Source organism: Limulus polyphemus, unplaced genomic scaffold (genome assembly GCF_000517525.1).
Source record: "Limulus polyphemus unplaced genomic scaffold, Limulus_polyphemus-2.1.2 Scaffold2565, whole genome shotgun sequence".
NCBI lineage: Eukaryota > Metazoa > Arthropoda > Merostomata > Xiphosura > Limulidae > Limulus > Limulus polyphemus.
In genome coordinates, this window is record NW_013668175.1 from 72,002 (window position 1) to 94,444 (window position 22,443).

At 35.1% G+C, this 22,443-nt stretch overlaps 2 protein-coding genes across 2 annotated transcripts in view; one reads left to right on the plus strand and one right to left on the minus strand.

Annotated features, from left to right (window-relative positions):
* The window catches only part of LOC106467318 (regulation of nuclear pre-mRNA domain-containing protein 1B-like), a 38,825-nt gene extending 23,178 nt beyond the window's left edge, over positions 1–15,647 (minus strand). Inside the window, exons 1-3 of the mRNA XM_013927662.2 lie at positions 15,359–15,647; positions 14,172–14,301; positions 6,592–6,725 (exon numbers count right to left, since the gene is read on the minus strand). Of these exons, the coding sequence (XP_013783116.1) occupies positions 6,592–6,725; positions 14,172–14,301; positions 15,359–15,509 (415 nt within the window). The 5' untranslated portion in view covers positions 15,510–15,647. The remainder of the gene's footprint in view (positions 1–6,591; positions 6,726–14,171; positions 14,302–15,358) is intronic.
* A 206-nt stretch (positions 15,648–15,853) lies between these two features.
* Positions 15,854–22,443, plus strand: part of LOC106467316 (cleavage and polyadenylation specificity factor subunit 5-like) — a 34,287-nt gene continuing 27,697 nt past the window's right edge. Inside the window, exon 1 of the mRNA XM_013927661.2 lies at positions 15,854–16,009. Coding sequence (XP_013783115.1) covers positions 15,882–16,009 — 128 coding nt within the window. The 5' untranslated portion in view covers positions 15,854–15,881. The remainder of the gene's footprint in view (positions 16,010–22,443) is intronic.

Below are 22,443 nucleotides of genomic sequence, written 5' to 3' on the forward strand. Positions count from 1 at the left end.
GGGGTAAGTTCAGGTATTTTTTTAAATATTGCCTTGTCGAATTAAGAACTTTAAACTCATATACTATTAAAATATGGGTTGTTAGCTAAAATTTTAAGCTTTACGAACTGATATAACATAAACGAAAAGTAGTTTAATAAAATTTTGAATGTAAGACGCTAAAATCTTGTGTCATCCCCATGTAAAGGATATATGGGGCGATAGGGTTAAAGTCTGATGGCCATTTCAGTCTTTTTGTTTAGTTCTCTCTCCAAAGAAGTTGTTTTTGAGCAGCTATACATCCACTGAGGTAACAGCTACACATGTACTTACAGTAAGGTCGTTGGTAAGATCTATTCTGAATTGTCACATATCACATAAAGACCATACCTGGAATTACTTAATATCACTGTTGAAGAGTTTGGACTTTACCTCAACACCTTCTATTATCAATAGTATTAGGTTCATGTTCTCTTTTCTGTTTCCATACAATTCCTACTGAAAGATGAAAGTTATAATTTTCTTGTACTGGAAATATATTTTTGATAGGAACTTACCTCAACACACACATATATAGTTATTCTTGTTCAATGCTATCCTCTATATACAGAAATGTTTTCATATACCACAAGCCTTTCACTCCCACGTACCCCACAATTATTGTGGTTCAACCGTGTCTTGCATGCAAATAATCACACAACAACCCTTTACCAATAGGAGTGTGACACACCCTCCTGACACATGTGACTCCCTATATTCGATTCTACTGAACTATCACTTCAAGTTTAGTCAAAAAAGGAAGCACTTGTTTTCAGAGGGGAGGACAGGTGGGAAGTGTGAAAGAAGATAAATACCTATTGGAAATATATTTTAATATAGGAAAATTATAACTTCTAATACGATACATTACCTTCTCTCACCTATCACATATATAGCTAGAATCCCACATTGAAGAGGTGGTAAGACTAGTGTGAGAGATAAAAAAACAACCTTTGAAAGCATCCCAAGAATACTTTATACAGATGATCCTCTTAAAACAGAATCATACATAAGAGACTACATCACTTCTGGACTAGGTATACTCTTTGCCCAGTGTGAAAAGGTGTCAGAGACACTGGGGGAAAAAAGGAGGAGCATAATCAAAAAGGGAGATAAAACGATTGGATTGGAATCCAAGCCATATGATATCATACTCTCAATCTCATTGAAGAAAGGCTATAGATGAATCCTCTACAAATGGTAATGTGGGGAAAAGTGAAACTGGATGTGATCCAAGGTGTAGAGTGACTAGGGTGCAATGGACTGTAAGCAGCAGGTCATCTCCAGTTCAAACCAAGTGGTATTGGTTATATAATCTCCAATCCATGGTAGGAGGAGGGTCCACACTGTCTTCACCCCATGTGCAGTAGAATGGCAGTATACATTGTGCAAACTGATCCATGAAATGGGTACATGTGCACCATCCAAAACTAACCATACATCTAGGAATTGACATCCAAATGACAGCAGTAAGAGATGTGCCCCTGTGGAAAGTCACATCATATTCAAACTCAATCTGATAGCCACCCCACTGCACCACAGAAACCTCAGGCCAGGAAAACTCCTTGAAGAGGAGTGCCAGAGGGAGAACCATCACTTCATTCAATACAAACTCCCTTGTTTTGTGTGATCCAGTGGCAAATTGAGTGAGGAATAGGAAAAACACATGCAACACATATGTGAGGACATATATTTATTGGTCCTGCTCTAAATCCAAAATTAGTCCCGGGAAGCCAATATCCATGTGATGGTAGGATGAGGGATCCCAATCAAAGGGTTGAACTGCAATGTGACAGATCAACTCCAAAGCAACATCATCTCCTCAGACAGTGCCGTATAGCATTGGAGCACAATGCGAACTTTCAGATACCACTGCATGGAAGTGGATTGCTCCTATAAATCATATGCAACTGCACTCTCAAGAGGAATAAAATGCAGCAGAGACAGTGCAATGAGTGACCATGAAAATCCTGATTGTCCTGATTTATTCAATCTAAGGAATGGCAGGGATGGGCAGCTATCCCCTTCTGCTTCACCCATGTAAGCCCATGGGTTAGTATGGGCTGGAATGGGCATATCAATAAAGCAAATATATCATGAGGAAAACCTACAAGCAATCTTGTGGAACACCTCATCTCAATAGTATGCATTGTTGGCCATGGGAATATTTTATGTATTTTATGATAGCATCATGGATGTATAGTGCATATTTGTGATATATTAAGTATACCTGGACAGGATCCTGACAGTTAAAAAAAGGGACATGCTTTGAAAGAAATTAAAATGAATATAAAAAGACAACTTACTCAGTCACAGTCTCACCAAAGCTTGAAAGATGGTGACAGGTAGAAGATGGTACCCTGATAAGGAAGAAAACAGCTACCCAATGCAGATAGTGGGAGATGAAGATTTGAGGAGTTGTCCATATGCTCACATGAAGAATTTCCTCCAATGGATGAGGGAGGTAAGAGGCCAAGGAAAAGGTAAGGTACGTGATCTGATGTGATGACAACTGGAACAGATTTTAGGAAGAAGGAGACAATAAAAAGGAATAAACCAATAAAAGCCAAACCCAAATGGTAAGTGTTGAAGGAGAAAGGTCATGAACAGAGGAATGTTGACAGGGGATAAAAAGGTGGGAATGAGAACCACCTTTTGGAAATTGGATGGGCAATGTAACAATGAAGAGCTTGTACAAGACATAGAAACCTATCTGGATCAGGAATAAAAGTGGAAGATGAGAGGAAGTGAAATTAGAGAAAAGGAAGAATTACCTTCACAAGCTGCAAAAATTCTTGGGAAGGAAAAACTGATCCAGATAAAGGAAAACATGTGGAATGGTACAGAGTGCATGAGATGTTAATGGCAAACATATTAGACCAATGAAGCCCACAGGCTAACATGAGTAGGAAATAGACCATAGGGTAAACGTGAAACAAAGAACAGGAGGACGAAGAAGGTTCAAATGGAAGTAGTGTAAGGCAATGAAGAACCACATTGACATCCCAATCTGGAAGGACCACTTGATGAGGAGATTTATGAATCCAGAAGGAATGCAACAAAAGGGAGAGGTATGGGAGATAAACACAAAATGGTAACAGGAAAAACTGAAGGTGTGGGATAAGGCTGCTCGATATCAAATGATGGAAGAGACCAAAGTTCCATGACTGAACAGCTAAGTGAGGAAATCTGTAATAAGAAGAATGGTGGGTCAAGAAGGAGAAAAACCCAGATTCAAAGACCAATGGCAGAAGATGTTCCATTTGTGTTGATAAACCACCAAAGAGGAATGGCTAACAGAACAAGATAAAAAGAAAGCAACCTGCCAAGATAATCTGGATATCCTCACCATGGACCAGATAAATGCCAGGCATAAAGATGGAGGATAAGAAGGGCTGGATGAAATACCAGTGACAAAGGTTGATGTAGAAGGGATGGAGGGAGAGGAAGAGGCAATGGAGGGGCAGTACAGAGTTTATGTAGTTGAGGAACCCAGGGTTGTGCCATTCAGTAAGGAGCATGGATGATCAAAATCACCCAGGGAAGAAGACAGATTGAGGATAAAGATAAAGGTATTGGTCGATCCAATCCTGGCTGAATGCATCAACAGCTAGGGCTCACGGATGAGGAACCAGAGACAAAAAAAATGAGAATATTGGCAAATGCATCCAGCTGAGGAGTACCCCACTGTGAGCATAGCCACTGGAAAACCTGAAGACTGAGGGACCACTCTGTGGGATATATTTTGTCTGGTTTAGAAAGATGATCCACCATGAGGTTGAAAACATCCAGAATATGATATACCTGGAGACTTATCCCAAGCGTGTGGGCTTAAAAAAGTAAATCTAAAGTTTGACCACAAAGGGAATGAGAAAGGGTGCCACCTTAATGGTTGATATAAGCTACCACTGTAGAACTGTCGGAATGGATCACGATAAGTCAATTCCTGACTGTAGGAAGAAAGTGATCAAAAGCTCATTGTACTACCAGAAGCTCTAAGGTGTTTATATGGTAAGATTGCTAATAAGCCTGTCAGCCATTCTTCCCCAAGCTTTTACTCTAGGCTGTTTGTGGTACCCAAAAAAACTGGCATCCTGTAATGGATTTGACCCGCCTCCATCAATTTCTGAATCTTCCTCGTTTTACAATTGAGTCCTTTACAATGGAGTACCACAAACAGCTGATGAATTAAGGCAGAACAATTCCTCAGTCTTGTTGCCCAGACCTGAAGCCTGTGTAATTTTGCTGATAGCAGGTTGAAGAATATCTGTAGTGGTAACATTAACTTTGGTATTCAACATAAAATGATATAAATTTGAAAATTATTCAAATAGAAAAGAACAACATCTAAAGTAAGTTATCACTGAAAACTGTAAAAAATAAAACAGTAGTAAAAGATACAAATGATAATATCAAAGAGAGAAACGAATGATGAGAGTACAAACAAAACATGTCTTGACTATTGCACTGCCTAATGAGAAATGATAGTTCAGTAGACTCAAATAGAGGGAGTCACATGTGTCAGGAGGGTGTGTCGCACTCCTATTGGTGGAGAGTTGTTGCATGATGATTTGTATGTGAGACTCAGTTTAACCATAATAATCATTGGGTATGTGGGAGTACACGGCTTGTGGAATGCAAAACAATTTTTGCATATAGAGGGCAGAACTGAACAAGAATAGCTATATATGTGAGAGGAGGTAATTTACTATATCGGAATTTTGCATCTATCTGCTACATAAAGTAGCCTTTAGCTTTCACCAGCCAACACTTTGATTTCTATACTTTTGTCATATGCAATTTATGTCCTGAGAATCATGAGTGCATTCACCATATTACTGCTGGGAATAGTATGACAACCTGTATTTTTATAGGCATTATGCTAGCATGACATGGTTTGATGATAACCTATAACAGTGTAAACCAAGTGCTGAGTAAACATGTTTAGATCTTATCATTTCATAATGTGTGAACAGAAATTTGGTTGTGCAGTTGTTGATAGCTTACCATTGTTGAATGTTGCCAGCTGAATGCATCATTTAAAGATACAGTGTTGGAAATAATTATGGAAACAGTGAATAAAATGGGTATAAAGTGCAAATATCATAGAATTTTTCCCACTCTTTTGAATGGAAATAAACTGGATCATATTACAGTCACATGTAGACATTTATTAGTTACCTTGTTATTTTTAATATATTTACAAAAATTAACTTCTTGTGCAAAGCTCATGTTATTACACACAACACATATAAATATAAAAAGTATTTATTGAATGTTAAAAACAAATTAAAAAATTTTGGAATTTATAACTCTCTTATTTCCAGTTAGTTAAAAATACAATAATTTTAATGTGGGTTGGCAGAATACAAGTATGTTTTTATGTTAATGGGTTAAATTCTTATCAAATATATGTAGAAACAGAACCTCCACTCAAGAAAATAAAACCAGGCTTTGAAGAAAAGGATCCAGATTCTTCATCTCCTACTAGAGATTCACCAGATGTAAGTCTGTTTCTACAGAAGCAGATGACTAACATGCTAGAACCTAACTGTTATTGGAAGCATAAAATTTCTAACACAATTGTATTTAAAATAGCAAAGAAAGATATGTAGGAGGGAATACGATACACCATATGTCATCAAGAAAATGGATGATAGAAAGCAAGTTGGTCTTCCAAAGTCAATTGTAGTCAACCAAGTATAAAACACAAATAAAATAGTATAGTGACTTTTACCCTGGTTCTGTTCTACTCAAACTTCACTTGATCACATAATTTAGTTTGTAGTTGTCTAGAGTCTAGACTGTTACTTTTCAGCCTTAGAGTCCAACTTTTGGTGAACCAGTGGTCCTTATGACTATCTCCAGTTCTCTCCTCCATTTCAATGTGGGTATTCTGGCTTTTTTGTACTTTAGAAGGAAGTCTGTCTGATTTGAATTTTTCATTTTTATAATTAAATTTAATCTTAAACAACTACTTATCTCTGAAGTATATTCACCCCCCCCCTCACACACACACACACACACACAACCAGGAGATATGTGGTTTATCATCATGACAACAATTAAAAATTCTGAATTATGGTGAGAAAGCATTCTGTTGATACATGTGCAATAAGTTACGTGGAAGGTGGGAGAATAGGGAATTCTGGATAAGTTGATGCATACTCTACATCGTGTCATGGACATTTAGAACCTTGTAGTATTTCAGGCTTAAATCTACCTGACTTGAATTTTGTTATATTTACTCACTGAGATACAGAATTTTATTTTTGATGGGGGTGATTATTTTTTATAAATGTATGTTTTTTATCCTTTGTAATCCAGCTTGTTTTATACTATTTAATTAGGGGGTATTTAAGGCTTGATGCAAAGCAACTGCTCGAATAATGTTCAATGACGTTTAATAATATGAAATCTCTCTGTGAAGTAATTCATCAGTGTTTACTACTTTTAACATACAAGATATAATTAAGAACATGATTTGTTTCTCCTTCAAAGTATTGTGGGGAACTATAAAATGAAATGATAACAAGTATTCTAAAATTACTTAGTATTTTAAGTAGCACCTACCAGTATTCCCAATGTGGTCAGTATGATGAGTGGCTTTACGGAATTCTTCAATGTCACTCCCACTGTAAACATTTCTGTCTTCCCACACTTTCAAAATTTTCTGAACACCAACAATAGTCTTTTCATCTGGGTCACTTTTAAACATCATAATTAATAATTTAAAGATAATTTTTGTAATTAGTATTATTAGATAAGTCACAAACTGACTAAAAATAACTAAAAACAAAATAAAATATCTTTATTGATATGGCTACTCAGTTTATACATATGTGCAACTTACCTGAAAATGCACTTCAGATAAATACTCATATCTCTGTACAACAAATGGCTATTATCTCATCTACTGCTGTAAAGATTTTTTGCCCAAGCAACACGACTTGAACAAAGCTCTTACTCCTACATATGTTAACAGGCATTGTGCCAGCTTATGATGTAAGCATCATTACATTATAGTCCTCTACCAATAGGCAAAGTGACTTTAAATTCAACTTTAAAGTTCTAACTTTTCTTATTTTCGCTTGATGCGACATTTGAGTTGCCTTCATTTTCTAGCTGTGGATCACCTAGCGACAAACAGTACCACCACATACTTGGTTTCCAAATTCTCTATATTAGCCAATCAAATTACTGAGACTTATCCATATTCTCAAAACTTGGTATGCATAAGCCAGTCACTTCACTCAATCTGATCTCCCCAGTGAAAATATGTCACTATTAATTACATGCATAGTGATGGTAATTGAAAGTCTGTGTCAGAAACAAATATGACAGTATATTACATTGATAGACAAAACTGGATTCATTATTATCAGTGAATTACAGAAGGGTGTTAATGATGATTGGGAAAGGAGTCATGTGTTTTTTTTCAGCACACAGATTGCCATATTTTTGATTGGATTGTTTGCCATAGGAGGTAATCATTAATTACGTGAAGTATGTACCATAAAGAGGTATCATTTGAAATTGCTTTCACACATTAATTTACAGGTTTAACTGTATTTTAAGCATGCAATAAAGTTAAAACTTTTATTTTGCTGCCCACAAGGTATTCTTCATTCACTCAGAATGACTATAGTAAATTGTTTAGGCATAAAACCTTTTGAAAATCTAAGTCAAATTCTGGTCTAAAATGAAGGGCTGACGAAAGATTAGAGAATAAAAAACCAAAAACATTTCACAAAGTTTTGAATGCGAATGACTTCAGTTGATATGTATAAGATACCAAGTGATTTTGGTACTGCTCAATTTTTAAAGATGTATGAAAAAGGAATGCATATGCTTACAGGCATGAAAATGCTGCAAAGACTACAAATAATGACTGGCATTCAAAACATATGTGAAAAAAAATTAAAATAAAATAAAAAAGAAAGGAAATGAAAATGCAGTGAATTTAGAAAATGAGTTTACATTATTTTGAATGATCATATATTATTTTATTGATTCAAATTGTAAAAATGAAATAAAATATTTTTTTAGATTCTGAAGAAGAACGTTTTTAAATTAAAAAGAAAATACAATCCTCATTATTTAATGCTTCAAACAGTATATATACACACAAACACACATATAATGGAAATAATTAATTAACCCCTAAACAACATTTCTTTTATTAAATGGTGTTTTCAAGTTGTGAATGCATTTGAGACAGAAATGTGAAGTCTCCCTCTTTTCAAAAACTTCTCCCTCTTAGCACCTGGAGGGAAAAGTGACTTCTCTGTGTTTTGGGAGTCTGACTTGATTCCTGATTAGAAGGGCAACACATTCTCAAAGTACAGTAAAACCCAGGAGAACTAGCATTTGAACATTCCTGTTTCCTGAGGAGAACTCATGACTCATCCAGCTGGACTAACCACTGGGAATGGTTTGGTTCATAATGGTAAGGTGGTCTGTACTACACTATCAGGAACAACTTAGCCTTACTTCCCATTGAGGGGTAGGTTCACTCAATCTCATAACAGTGGGAATGCACTGTCCCAATGGGGAACTCTTCATACTGACCTCCTCAATGGCTGGGGAGTGGGGAAGCAAGGTTTCTTCCTCTGCTCCACTACAAGAAAACAGGAAGGATAAATTTAGATTGGAGAGAACACTGGAGAGGTGCTCAGACCAATAAAGAAATCATCATCTGCCTAGGTCCCATAAGAGAATGTGTAATGGGTTACTGCTATTAAAGACAGCAATAACTACCTAGGTGTGTAGGCAGTCACACATTGTGCTGTCATGTTTCTTTTCCCCATGTTAGAATGGCTTGGAAGAGAAAATATATATACATACTGTTGAAGAAGGCTTACGGAAAACCTCATCTCCACAGTTGGTAGACTTTCTGTTCTTCCCTACTCAATGCAGATTTTGGGAGGCAAGTATTCCCAGTGAGGCAACACCATGACATGCATTGGGTTCCATCATCCCATGGTGATATAAATTAAGGTATAAAGATTGTGATTAAAAAGAATACAAAACAAAAACAAATAATACTATTCACCACACTAGAATCTTTGGTGGATAAACTAGAATGGCAACTGGAGAGAGACGAAACTCAGATGCAGATGCAATTACTATGTGATGAAAGTAATGGGACAAAAAAGTAATTAGGCACTGTTTACATTCTGGCCTACAGAATCTTATCCAAGGGATGATATTGACGAAAGGTGAGAGAAGCTATGATATGACAAATCTGACAGGAGGTTATCTGATAAAGTTGAAAGGTATACTCTCCTGAAGAAGAATGAGCAAATCAGATGAATTGATAAGCACAACCAGTCAAAGTACTAGGTGACAAGTTCCAAGAAGATGAAGTATCTCATGGCAAAAAAGACAAGAGAGTGGAGTAGTTCGAGCAAGATAGCACCAAACAGGACACACAAGATGAATGGGGTCAGAATGACTGTATAAAGAAGAAATGGAAAGGAGAGTGATAGAACAAAACATCTGATCACCATTCCTGGCAGCTCAAGTCTTGGGGAGAAAGGAATGGTCTGGGAATAAAATCAACTTATCGCTTTGATAAAGTGTACAAGAAGCATCCAAAACATTAAATGTTAGAGTATCATCTCCTGCAAGCAAGAAGGAGAAAATATGCTTTAAGGAAAGATAATACATGGATAAGTGGCTAAAAGTTCAAGTGCCTGAAGAACAGCAAATGCACCTGTTCAGAAGAAGAATGACCAGGTGAGGATGATTGAAGAGAAACACATGAAATAGATCAGTGAATATCAAAGAGAGGAAAGGGAAATGGTCAAAACAGAAGGTTGTAGACAAATCTGCCATATAATTGAAAACCATGGACATGGATAAACATCTGTCAAAAAGCCAGATAAAGAAAGAGATAAGGAAAAGTAGGTGACCTGGAGGAAGGGAGTGGTGAATGGACCAGTGGCAGTAAACTATTTACTTATACTGATAAAGTGAAAGATTGAAAGTTAAGCAAAAATGGCGCAGAAAAATAGACTACTTTCTGAGAAAAACCCAATTGTTGTGCAAGGGATTGAACAAATTCCACATGTGAAGTTGAAGATGTGAACCCTGTCATGAAGGAAGGAAGGAAGGTTCTACTTAGACATCAAGTGGTGCATAAGAGGGAAATTAATATTGGGCTGGTGAAAAAGAAACAATGAGAAAAACTCAGCAGTAGGTGTCATCATTAAAGAACAGAACACTAGGAAACAGTTGATGGAAAAGATATGCACAAAGAAAGAATTTGATATTTCAGAGTAAGAAAGCAGAGGTTCTGAGTGTGTTTTGTTATAGCAAAGCCACATCAGTTATCTTCTGTGTCCACCGAGGGGAATCGAACCCCTGATTTTAACATTGTAAACCTGAAGACTTACCGCTGGAAGTTCTGAGAACAATTGTTACTCTGTTGAGTGATATATATAAGACATGATCATGAAATTATCTGAATGAATCATTAAGAGACGACCAGACAACTATGACTGAAGATGCTGGCAAGCATGCTGAGCAATCAACAGCTCTATGATATTCATAAGTAAAGATTAATCTTCTGTAGACTAAACTCTTGAAAGGGTGTAGGTGTCCAGAATCCCTCTCACCTGGAAAAAGAGGCATCAGTGAAGAGATGGACATCTTGCAAGGAGGAGGAAGAAGAAGGACACACAGTGTAATGTAAGAAAGATTGAGCCACCATGACAGCAAGAGGTAAAGAGATGGAGGAAAGTCACAGGAAATGATAGAGAATCCCTGAACATATTCCATTAATTGGTCTGGGTGAAATGAAGGGGATGCATATGACTGCACATGAAGAGAACAAGAGACTCAAACAGAGCCAGAGTCCACAAAGTTGAAAGAATCTCTCACACAGGAAAATGACATGAGAGCCTTGGAAATCAAAATTCCATGAAGCAAAGATATAAAGGAGAGGGCTGAGACCACCTCACATGCAAATTGAAAAACCCCTGATGAACTAAATACTGAGTGTGAGTGAAGGTGGATTTGGAACATTTAACCACCCAACCCAAACGAGATGCCTCCCAAAAGAGAAGGACATTTGTTGTTGCAGAGCTTGACTGAACAAGAAAAAGCCAGTTATCTATATAATAATTGAAGAGGAGACCTAAGAAGTGCATCAGCCATGCAAATGCTCTCATTATCCAACTGAAAACATATGGAATCATGGCTAACCCAAAGGGAAGGGCTTAGAACAGATAAACTTGATGGTTGTGAACAAACCAGAAAAAAATCAACAGATGGACAGACAAATTGTGATGTTGAGTAAGGCATCTGTAACACTGAATTTGGTTATTCACAACCTAGGAGGGAATACTCACCTCAGACTGAGAAAGCCACCCATCTTGTATTAAGGTGATTCAAGATGAAAGATTAATGACAGTGTATCAATCTCTGGTATTTTTGTAAATGACAAATACAAAAAGAGAATGATGAGAATAGAAATCCTGAGGGGGTGGCGAACATAGCTCATGGATAGCCTGTAGAGAAGTCCTGAAGGAATACAGAAATTTGGTTGGTGGGGGTGGAAAGAAAACAGATGTAGAAGAAAAGGTAGGTTGAGTATAGAAACACAAGTACAGGCCATGAGAAAGCACCTATGTGATTCAAAGATTGCTGACAAATGGAACCCACAAGTGTGTAAAGAGAGAGAACTAAAATCCTAATGGACAGGAGCCAAGAGGCATCTGCTCTAGCAAGTCATCTCCATGATCTTTTATGGCTAGTCCTGTAAGAAGAGGACATCAAAACAGAGCAATGGGACAAAGAATATGAGAAAGGGTAACCCAATGTGACTCCTGTTGATGGACTTTAGGATCAGGAATGCAGAAACCAAAAACGATAAGCAGCCTCAGCATGAGTTTCCAAGGTGTAAGTAACTTTTCCAAAGACTTCAGTACTAAGAAAATGAGCAAGACAGATGTTCCATAGACAAGACTGAGGAAGCAGAACACGTGAAAGTAATGCATCCCAGTTATGCAAATGCTAAGAACAAGAAGTCATGTTTGAGAACAGATAAGAATAAGTATTTCTCTTGAAACTGTTGGAATCGTGATGGAAAGCCTTGGATAGAAGGTGAAATTTAGACAAATATAAGTTGGTAAGAGCAAGATGAAGACCAAAAGATTGAGGCTGAGAAAGAGACAAAGAAGAAAGGGGAAATCTCAAGCAGGAAGGAGAGACTGAGAATTGAAAATAGTACATGGATTGTGATGATAGGCCATAGAATAAGTATAACAAAGGCAGGAAGGGCAAGGGTGATGCAGGTCAGTGTAAAGTTGTGGCAAAAAAGTATCAGCACAAAGACAAATGTCCTGGAAGGGAAAAGAAAAGATAATCAGAATAAGGAGAATTATGGAGTAATACAACCCAAGACTCATAAAAAACAATCGGAGAAAGAGTGTCACAAACCTGAGAAACCAAAGCAGCAAATAATGTTTGTGGAGGTACCTGTTACTCATCAGAAAGAGAAGAACAAGAAACAAAGTGAGGCAGTGAGAACAGCTGATTGAGGTTGTCAAACAATGAGGCAGGCTCAGTGGAAGTAACAGAAGCAGAAGGATGAGAACCCTGGGACTGAGATAAAGAAAGCAGAAGAGAACCAACCATCTGATATTTAATGACAATAACATCATTGGCTGTCAAGAGTGTCTCCAGTCACCATTAAAACTACAGTCCTTAAATGGAATGTCTGGAACTCAGGAAGTAGCAGAAATGTGGATCTAAGAATTAATGGTCAAATGAAAAAATTAACAAAAACATTTTTTTATTATTGTGTGAATAGAAAGAAAGCAAACTCACAATAAAAGCATGAGAGTACAACCAAGATAAGTTGGTACAATAAAGTTAAACTGAAAATAAAAGATCAAAAGTCACGCACAAAATCCTGCTAAAGTTTATAAAAAAAAGATGCAATTTAAAGCATGTCTAAAGATAAGCATTGACAAGGAAAGAATGCACCTTTGTTCAAATGTTAGTGTTCATGGGGATTACTGCAAAAGGAGGATGTTTCATCTTCCTACTGGTGGAGGGCTATAGTCTAATGATAATTACACTATAGGCTGGTGCAATACATATTAAAATGGGTAGAGGTGATTCATTCAAGACATTTATCTTTACAAAAAATCAATTCAGCCATTTGTTATGCAGAGATATGAGTATCATTTCTGAAACATCAATTAGGTTTTCCCAATAGATGCAAGTCCATTCTCAATATTTTTTACACTAAGAGCATAACTTTACATTTCTCAAAACTAAAAAATGTTTTATCAACATGTTGAAAGTATAAAGAGATGGGTTACTAGAATGATATTAGGTTGAAGCCATTTAAGCTTCAAGGAGAAGCTAAAAATTTTAGTCTTGTGTTTCTTAAAGTGCAGAAACTATCCAGTGTTTAAAATTTAGGAACTTAAATACTTTCATGACTGATATATTTCAGTAGTCAAACGAAAAGATTGAAAATAATAGCTTGAAGTTTATGAGTAGTATACTTCAACTTTGGAAGTTTAGATGCAATGTGCTACAAATTTGATTGAGGGGTTACCTCCATGGGTCAAATGGCCTTTTGACAATGGCTTATGGTTATTTCTTATGAGAACAAAACAAATTGGTAATAACAAGAACAAAGTTAATAAAAAGGCTTATTTCAAACCACTACTAATAACAACATTTGTCATAACAACTAAGAAAAAAGTCCTAATGCTTCACAATTTTGTGTATAAACTTACGAAACATAAATTTATTGTATACTTGAAACATGTACTGGGTGGTTATATTTTATCACAAATGTTCTTTCACAACTTAAAAACGAAGCACTACAACTAGTTGAACTCCCTAAACCATTGTCAGATGCAGTGTCAATTTAAGCTGCAACACATGTCCACCTTGCTAATTGGTTACACTACTGAGGAACTAAATTTAAATTGATTTGGTGGTTACATAAATTTAACACTTGTTGCTAAAAAAATCTAATAATTTACCACAAATAGTGCCTTATTGAGCATCTGTGTAAGCCAACCCTGATTTCGAATGTTGTGTACTGTTACTTTGTAAATGAAAACTAGATACAAGATAATGGGAACCAACAAATAATATTTTTAAGTACTTGGATTACTCACAGAGTCACATTATGAAAAGCTTTACAGAGAACAGATAAAAATTCTTTTGAAAATTCTGGTCCTTTCTTCTTGCTATTTTGTATCACATCATTAGCTAAATACATCATTGTCAACTTCCGGTTTGGTTTTGCTGCTCAAGAAAAAATAGTTGTTAATTACAATAAAAAATAATGATGTCACAAAAAAGGCAAAAGATTTTCTAGCATATGTTTTACAACTGCTTAAAAAATTGAAAATGCTTTAAAATAACTAAACATTACCTCTGTAGTTATATTCCAATGCACTTTTATAATTTCACATCTTGAATTCAATATTTTTTTATTAGCAATCAGAAAAAATTACTGCAGAATGGCATGGTAAAATTTTCTGACATACCTGTCTCACAATTGCAAATCCCTCAGAATAACCAAATTTACTTCGATAAATTTATTCCAATATGTTTACAAAATTAAACTTGCTATTGTGAAATTAAATTTACTTTGTTTTCTTTAATTTCTGTTTTAAAGGTATGGGCACAAGACTGTGGGAAATATTGTTCATCTGAAGCATTTTGTCTTAAGGTGCTTCCTTACAATTTCATGCATCCTCACTCACTTTTGCACTGGTAAGCATCATGTGCTGGAAAATGGACAATGATGAAAAAGGTTGTAAATTGTTCAATCATTTTATAAATGTTTAGTGATCTTGTATTTAATAAACCATACATGCTAACCCATGTAAATGAGAAGTACTCTGAAAAGCATGAAATATTTCACAAGTACTATTGAGGATACCAGAAGATTTTATAAAAAACACTTTTACCTTGAAAATTATTAATATAAGACAAATGTACATAGTTATTAAGAATAAACCCAGACAAGTGAATGTAACCTAAGATAAACATCCAATTGGTGATCCATATATGAGCTATTTCATTGCAAACTATCCCTGACAAATCATAGTTATGAACTTATGACAAAAGCATCATGCAGTGACTTTATATGCCTACTTTATCACATTTAAATAAAACAAAATAAAATAAGATCAGTCATAGGGTGCCTTCACTTTTCAAACAACAAAACTGTATTTATTCACAACAGGAACAAACAAAACTGAATTTATTTTGTTCTACTTTAACGAAATGTGTATAAACTCCCAGAAGACCATTAATACTAAGAGGTTCAAAATTAAACAGGCCAGTTTCTTACCTTTTTTAAGTTCACGAAACCAAACTTGGATAATTGTTTTATGATGCTTTCTATGATGGATTAGCCACAGTGACAGAGTTTGGATACTCTGCTGAGAACTATTCAATTCTGCTAGTTTTTTTTCTAAAGCAGCTTCTGTAAACCCAGACATTTCCAATACTTATTTTAGGTTGTACTTGTAGTACCATATAAGTACTAGTAATTAGCAGTATAAACCTACAATAAGTCTATTTACGTTTAATTTATTATTTAGTTTAGATCCCAGGTGTTGCCATGTTTCGGTGTGAAGCCTTGCATGCGGCATTTTGACAGTTTAAGACGGGGAATGCATTTTTTTAATTACTGATTAACTACAATAAAATGAAATATACATAAAATACTAATAAACTCGAAAGAAATTATAATTTATTTCTTTACATCAAATTGAAATTACAGATTTAAGTCACATTAAAAATATTTTTACGTTAAAAATATATAAAATTTACCACCTTTTTTTGTTCACCTTTTCCTACTTTTAACAATCATGGCGACACACGGAAGAGGCTCTGCGGCAGGTTGGCCAAAGGGAAATACTCAAAGCCAATTTACAGGAAAATATATGGCTCAAAGCAATAACCTTCTATCGTTAACAATAAACAGAACGATTAACCTGTAGGTAATTTATAGATCGTAATGTCTAAGTTAGGGTATTCTGTGGTACTGTATTTATAGTTAATCAGTAGTACTAGGTCTAACGAGTAACGTAACAAAGTGAAACTTAAGTTTTAAGTTAATTTCGAATAGACTACTATTCTGTCTACTGAGTGCGAACTGCGAACCTATAGTCTATATTAGTAGTAATAGTATATAGTACTTAACTAGTAATAGCAGTATTATTTTTATTTCAGTGTTCAGTAGCAACACGATAATAATGGCCTACTTAAGTTATTTACTAACAATAACTGAATAAGTAACAATGACTATGAGTGAATGACGTTAATACATAATTTAATACTAAAACGAATACTGTCGTTATTACAAGGTTACGGAACTTGGTTATAATAAATAACTTATAACGTCTTATTTCATGTCAGAAATTAATAATAATTGAAAGCAACATTTGAATAAGCAGAAAGTCCCGCTGTTATTTATTTATTGTAAACTGAATAGGCCTACCAGCAATGACTGTTACAATTTGAAGTTGCTATAGTATAACTATAATATTAACATTCGGATAATAAAGGACCAGGTGGTACTTCAATGCTGTCTGCATGATCACTCTTGAAAAGAGTAAAAACTTACACCCTTTATTATTGCAAGAAACGATCAATTCCTCCATCTTCAAATCTTGTAAAGTGGTGTCTGTATAACTATTATTGGTGTTGGCAACTCATTCCATAAGTCAATAATTCTGAAGAATAAAACTGTCTTAACTGGAACTTAGGTAGTTAGGGAACTGATGATTAATGATGGCTCTAGAAATTAGTTTTGTTTACTTCACAGTATAAAAGTTTTGGGAAATGGAATAGATATTAGTCAACAAATAATTATGGGACTTCAAATGCCAATGAGTGGCAGTACTAAAATTAGGGTTGTTAGAGAAATTTCACGAGGGGGTTAAGATTTGGCACATCCTTCCCTTGTGAGGGACTTCTAAGTTTTTCTATGTGCATTATTTGAGTTTGAATTAACTGAACTAAGATACTTAAACTAACAAGGATAAAGGTAGTTAGAAATAATATTTTAAAAGATAAACTTTACACTGGAGTGAGCTTAAAAAACTGCTGAAAGATGGGGGTATACCTTCCAGTAGCTCTTTGTTGATGTAGTGGTTTAATTTAGTTGAATGATGTAATATTATTTGTATATAATGGGATTTATTCATTACAATTAGTTGATTTGAGTAGATGTGCAACATTAATCAAATAATTGTCAAGCTGGGATTGGGCTCTTTAGGCTGGGAAATGCTTGACATGGAAAGACCCTAAAGGAACACTACTTGAACTTGAACATTGGCTATAATTATAAGTATTGCTCATGAATAAGAATAGTTTTGTAATGGGTGTTTTTGTATGACAGCCATTTGGGTTTGAGTTAACATGAGTTACAAATGAAATTTATTTAATTCTAGGTTATGCAATTGTAGGTTGGCTCATTACGAACTCAAGTAGAATTACACTCGGAATAAAGAAATTCACTCAGAATCTATGTAACAACACAAAAGACATTTAATTCAACATACTTAGAAATGTATCTGTATCAAAGTCATCAAAATCAATTCCTTTAACATTATTCTGTTCATTAATCAATTGCTCAAATATTCATCAATATCTGAACAACATCTAATAAGTTATTGATTAACTTACTTCTAGTTGAACCATCAGAAATAGTTATACTTCAATTAATGCCATTAAATCTTCAATTAAATTAATTCTTGAGATTTTCTCAGTTATAATACATCAGTAATCAAATTACGTTATTAGACTAGAGATATCAATCATAAACTTGTAGAGAGTTTATGTGATGCATGCTCTCAATACTTTGCAAGACAGCCATCTCATTAGTCTGGAACTTCAACAAAAGTCTCAGCAGCAATCTGCTCATGGAAATTGCTGAAGAAAATTTGCTCTTTTGTCTAGAATCATATCTTTTTAATATGTAAAAATCTATATAATTATTATTATTCTCAAGCAAGTTCTATATAACTTTTGCAAGTGATTTTTTCCCTTCTGACTGGTATTTTTGCTGTCTTCTATTGAAAACAAAACCACAACCAAATGTTGATTGGTTGGTCTCGGCATAACAGGATTACTTCTTATTCATTTGCTGAAATACACATTAGTATTCAAGCCATTTAACTCCAAAATAAAGCTGCATTACTCCAGCTTTGTATGTGCCTTTTACATATATTCTTCCACTTGTTGCTTCCGGTTATAAATTCTGTTATCTCTTTTTTTTAAATGTTACTTCCTTTTGCCATGGTATCCAATATTGTGAACTTCCTTGTTTTCTCTAGCTAAATCTTGACTGCTTGACACTGATAAGAAGAACCGCCAGTTTCTCTTTCTCATCTTAAAGTCTGGAATGTCTGTCTACTTATAAAAATTATATTGCTCTCTTTTACTCCATATTTGGCAATCTTGTTAGTTCAACCATTTCATATCCATTTTTGGTTATCTAGTATTTTCTTAAGCTGTCTATAATATCCAGTTCCTTTAATACATTCTGCACAATTTTTATAAAATTCAACTTTAATAGCTTCGAAACATTCGTTATTCAGCAAATATTTTATTTTCAATGAAATGTCTAACCACATCCCAATTTGTTATAAAATCATCTAGTTCCTTTTAGAATCAGGATCAGAATCCAGTTCATCCTCTTTTACTTGTAAATTTGCATGATCACTGTTATGCTTTCAGGCCTTAGTGCACTGCATCCCATGTTTCTTACAGCAGCATTGACCATAACATCACTTTGATAGTCACACACAAATAATCATGCAATTGAATTTGGTGCTGCTTCAGCTTTGACAAAGCCTAGTACAAGAGAGCCATAATCATCACATTCCCAATGTCTAGTAACTGGAGTTGGTAGATGAAAAATGGGCTGCAGTGTATGTATCTGGAAAAATGTTTGAAAGTGTGCCATTTGAATGTGTATATCAACCCAACAATTTGTTGGTGGGAGCTTGATACTGTCAAACACTTTCTTTGTGAATAAAAAGTGACACAAATCATCTAGATTTTCATAATGCTGACCATACAATACAACTTGCTTAAGAAGAGTCTTTCAGCTAGTAAAACATTATGATTTATGTTGAATGTGTCATAGACTACATTCAGCAAAAGACCTAAGTCTTTATGAAGAGCTTTGATGGTGGCAAGGATTTTCTTTTTACCATGATTTCTGATAAACTACTTATTGAGTCTCATGCTGTCAAAGTGTGAAGTGCTGGTAGATATTTATAGGCTTCTTTGCCTATATATGAAACAGTATCATGGATGACAGCATACCTTTTCTTTACTCCAGATCAAGTAAGAAAGAACAGTTTGCATGTACCAATGACAATGTAGCATTGCTATGTCAGTATTGGGAGAACAGATGACAAATGTATCACAACAATTGGCTTTGGAGAACATGCAGAGCAAGAGCATCCTTGTATTGTCCTACTCATGGTAGAGAAAGTAACAGAAAAAAAAATTAAAATTTTACTGAAAATAAAGTTGAAATTACTTTGGTCATGTTTCAACAGCTTTGACTGAGCAAACTTCATGTTTGGCATGGTTACTGGAGGGCTGTGTAAGAGGAATTAACATTAACTTCTGATCAGAGTAAGCTACATATAGTTAGATAATAAAATAAAATTGGTGATGAATATAGCAAATTACATATTTTTTGTTATGTTCATACTTACAATGGTAAGAATGTGTTGTTTTGTCAGTTAGGTGTTCTTACTGTTAGCAATATTTCCAATATGATACCACACATAATAGCTTTCCTCGATTTTTGTTGGCTTCTATATGCACAGTTTTCACTCGCTACTAGTCTTGATGCTCCCACCTACTCTCCTGTGTTTACCCATGGTATAGCTGCACTGTAGCATTCAACAACCCTCCACAAATAGAAGTGCAATATGCCCTCTTAGTGCAGCTGACACCCTCTATACTCTTAAGAGTACTATGATCACTTCTCAGTTTGGCATTCACAATTATTTTTGATCATTACATTGCATTTTGTGTTCACTTTGACTTTTTGGCAACTTTAAGCCTTACCTCCACTCAGTATCTTATTCATCTGGGTTTTTCTTTCAACTCCTACCTCAGTAGGGCTCAGCCTTCTCCTCTACATTTGAGGAATATGGGGCTTTTGGTATCCAAAGCCAGGAATTATTGCCCAAGAGGTTCTCTCTCTATTTTGGGGACCTGGACTTCCAAGGAATCCTCTGTCCCTTGGGGTCATGCGGACATGAATTATCTTCAATGGTTGTTGCCTGATTAATGGAATCTTGCTCTGGATCTCTTGGACTCCTCTATTTTTCTTCCTTCCACCCTCCAAGTTGACTTTGTCTGGTGGCTCAACAACAACAACACCTTGGCTGGCATTCTTCTCCCTCCTCTTCATCTCTTTACTGATGCATCTCTGACAGGATAGAGAGCATATTTGGATTCTCAGGAAATAAATGGTTGGTGGTAAAATCTATCCAACACATCAATCTTTTGGAGCTCTTGGCTGTTTGTTGGGCATTGGATTATTTTCTACTTGTGGTATAATGGAATCTGGTCATGATCCATGAAGACAGTTGGGACCTTTCTCCTACTGTGGGCTGGAAGACACATACCTGATGCTGCCTGGTTTTAGACTGGAATTGATCCACCAAATAAGGTCTGATGTGCTCTAACCACTCTACACCATCTGGTGGGTCCAGTTACAAATTAGACAAATGTCTTTACTGACTGACTTAGCGACATGTGTTTTTACAATGGGTAAAGAATATACCTGGTACAGATGGGGTCCCATTGGCGTGACCCTATACATTAGTGTATCAACTCCATGGATTTTCTTTGGGTGCCTTCCAAACAGTACTTGTCTAGGTATCTTTTGCACTGGTCCCTCCACCATTTCAGTGTGGGATTCTAGCTATTATATGAATGGAGGTAAATTATCATATCGGAAGTTAATATTTTCCTAGACTGAAAATTTATATCTGATAGATACTTATATTCTCTCACACATCCCACCCATTCTCCCCACTTCTAGTGCATCTTTTCTGCCTAATCTCAAAGTGATCATAGTACTCTAGAGTATAGAGGGAGTCAGCTGCATTATGATGGTGTGTCACACTCCTATTGGTGGAGGATTGTTGCATGCTACAGCACAGCTATACTACGTGCAAACACGTAACAGTAGGTGGGAGCATCAAGGCTAGTGGTGAGTGAAAATTGCACATATAGAGGGCATCACAAATCAAGGAAAACTATTATGTGAAAGGAGGTAAGAATCTATCAGGAAATACATTTTCAATGTAGGAGAATGTTTACTTTTGGTGATAAACCCGGTAATGTCTGATGAGTTTCAACCAGCTTAGATGATAAGTAATAGTTGCAACTCCATATATTAAAATAACATTGCAAAATAATCTTTAAAATAAAAGTATAATAATAGAAATAAAAGAAAGAAATATATTAAACATCCTAACCAAATACTGTTAATGAAAGTAACATTAAAAGAAAGAACAGAGCATACTTGACTTACAGAATACATAAACACCAGTTGTTAGCTTCAAGTACTGCCATACATTTAATTAGGGAGAGGAGCAGATGGGACAATATTACTAAGTAGTGTATGGGGTTAACAGTGAATGAGGCAAGGAGAGCTAACAAGTGTGAAAAGTGTATGGAGAAGTGCTCTGTTGGTTGCTTATTATAATAATTGATGGTCGATTGTTATACAAATATAATCATATCTCAACTTACAATTGATAATTCATTAGAATTTTAGCCTCTTCATTTGTGATACAGAAGGGGGAATTTAGGTTTTAGGGATTGTCTATAAATGTACAAAAAAGAAATTATCTATAGGTTAGAAATATTTTTAAAATGTACAAATACACATATCTCATTATTTTGCACATTGTTTTCATTCTTGTAATTCACAATATTTTGCTATAAAAGTTGCTAATAATATATAAAAAGCAAATTTAAGTACTTTTTTTATACAAAACAATTGAAAAGTGTTAAAAAGAAATGTTTATTAAATTTTTGAATGCATTAATTAACTTTTCCAAGTCTTGTGTAAATTGCTAGTCTATTTATGTAAATTATTTTGAAATATTGTAAAACATGAAAGAATGCATCAAATTAATGCAGCATAACAATGGTCAGACGATCAAGTTTGGTAGTAATGGAAACTGAACCAGAGATCCTTGAATCAGGAGCCCATCTCTCACCTGAATCAACAAACTTGAAAATAAAAAAGTTATAAGGCTAAAATTGAGCGAAGAAATTTTATCCTATTATGTTGTTTTGTGCTTAACAACATACAAAATAGTAATATTTGATTACTTGAAGAGGTGAAATAATTAAAAATAGTAATAATAAGAAACCCTA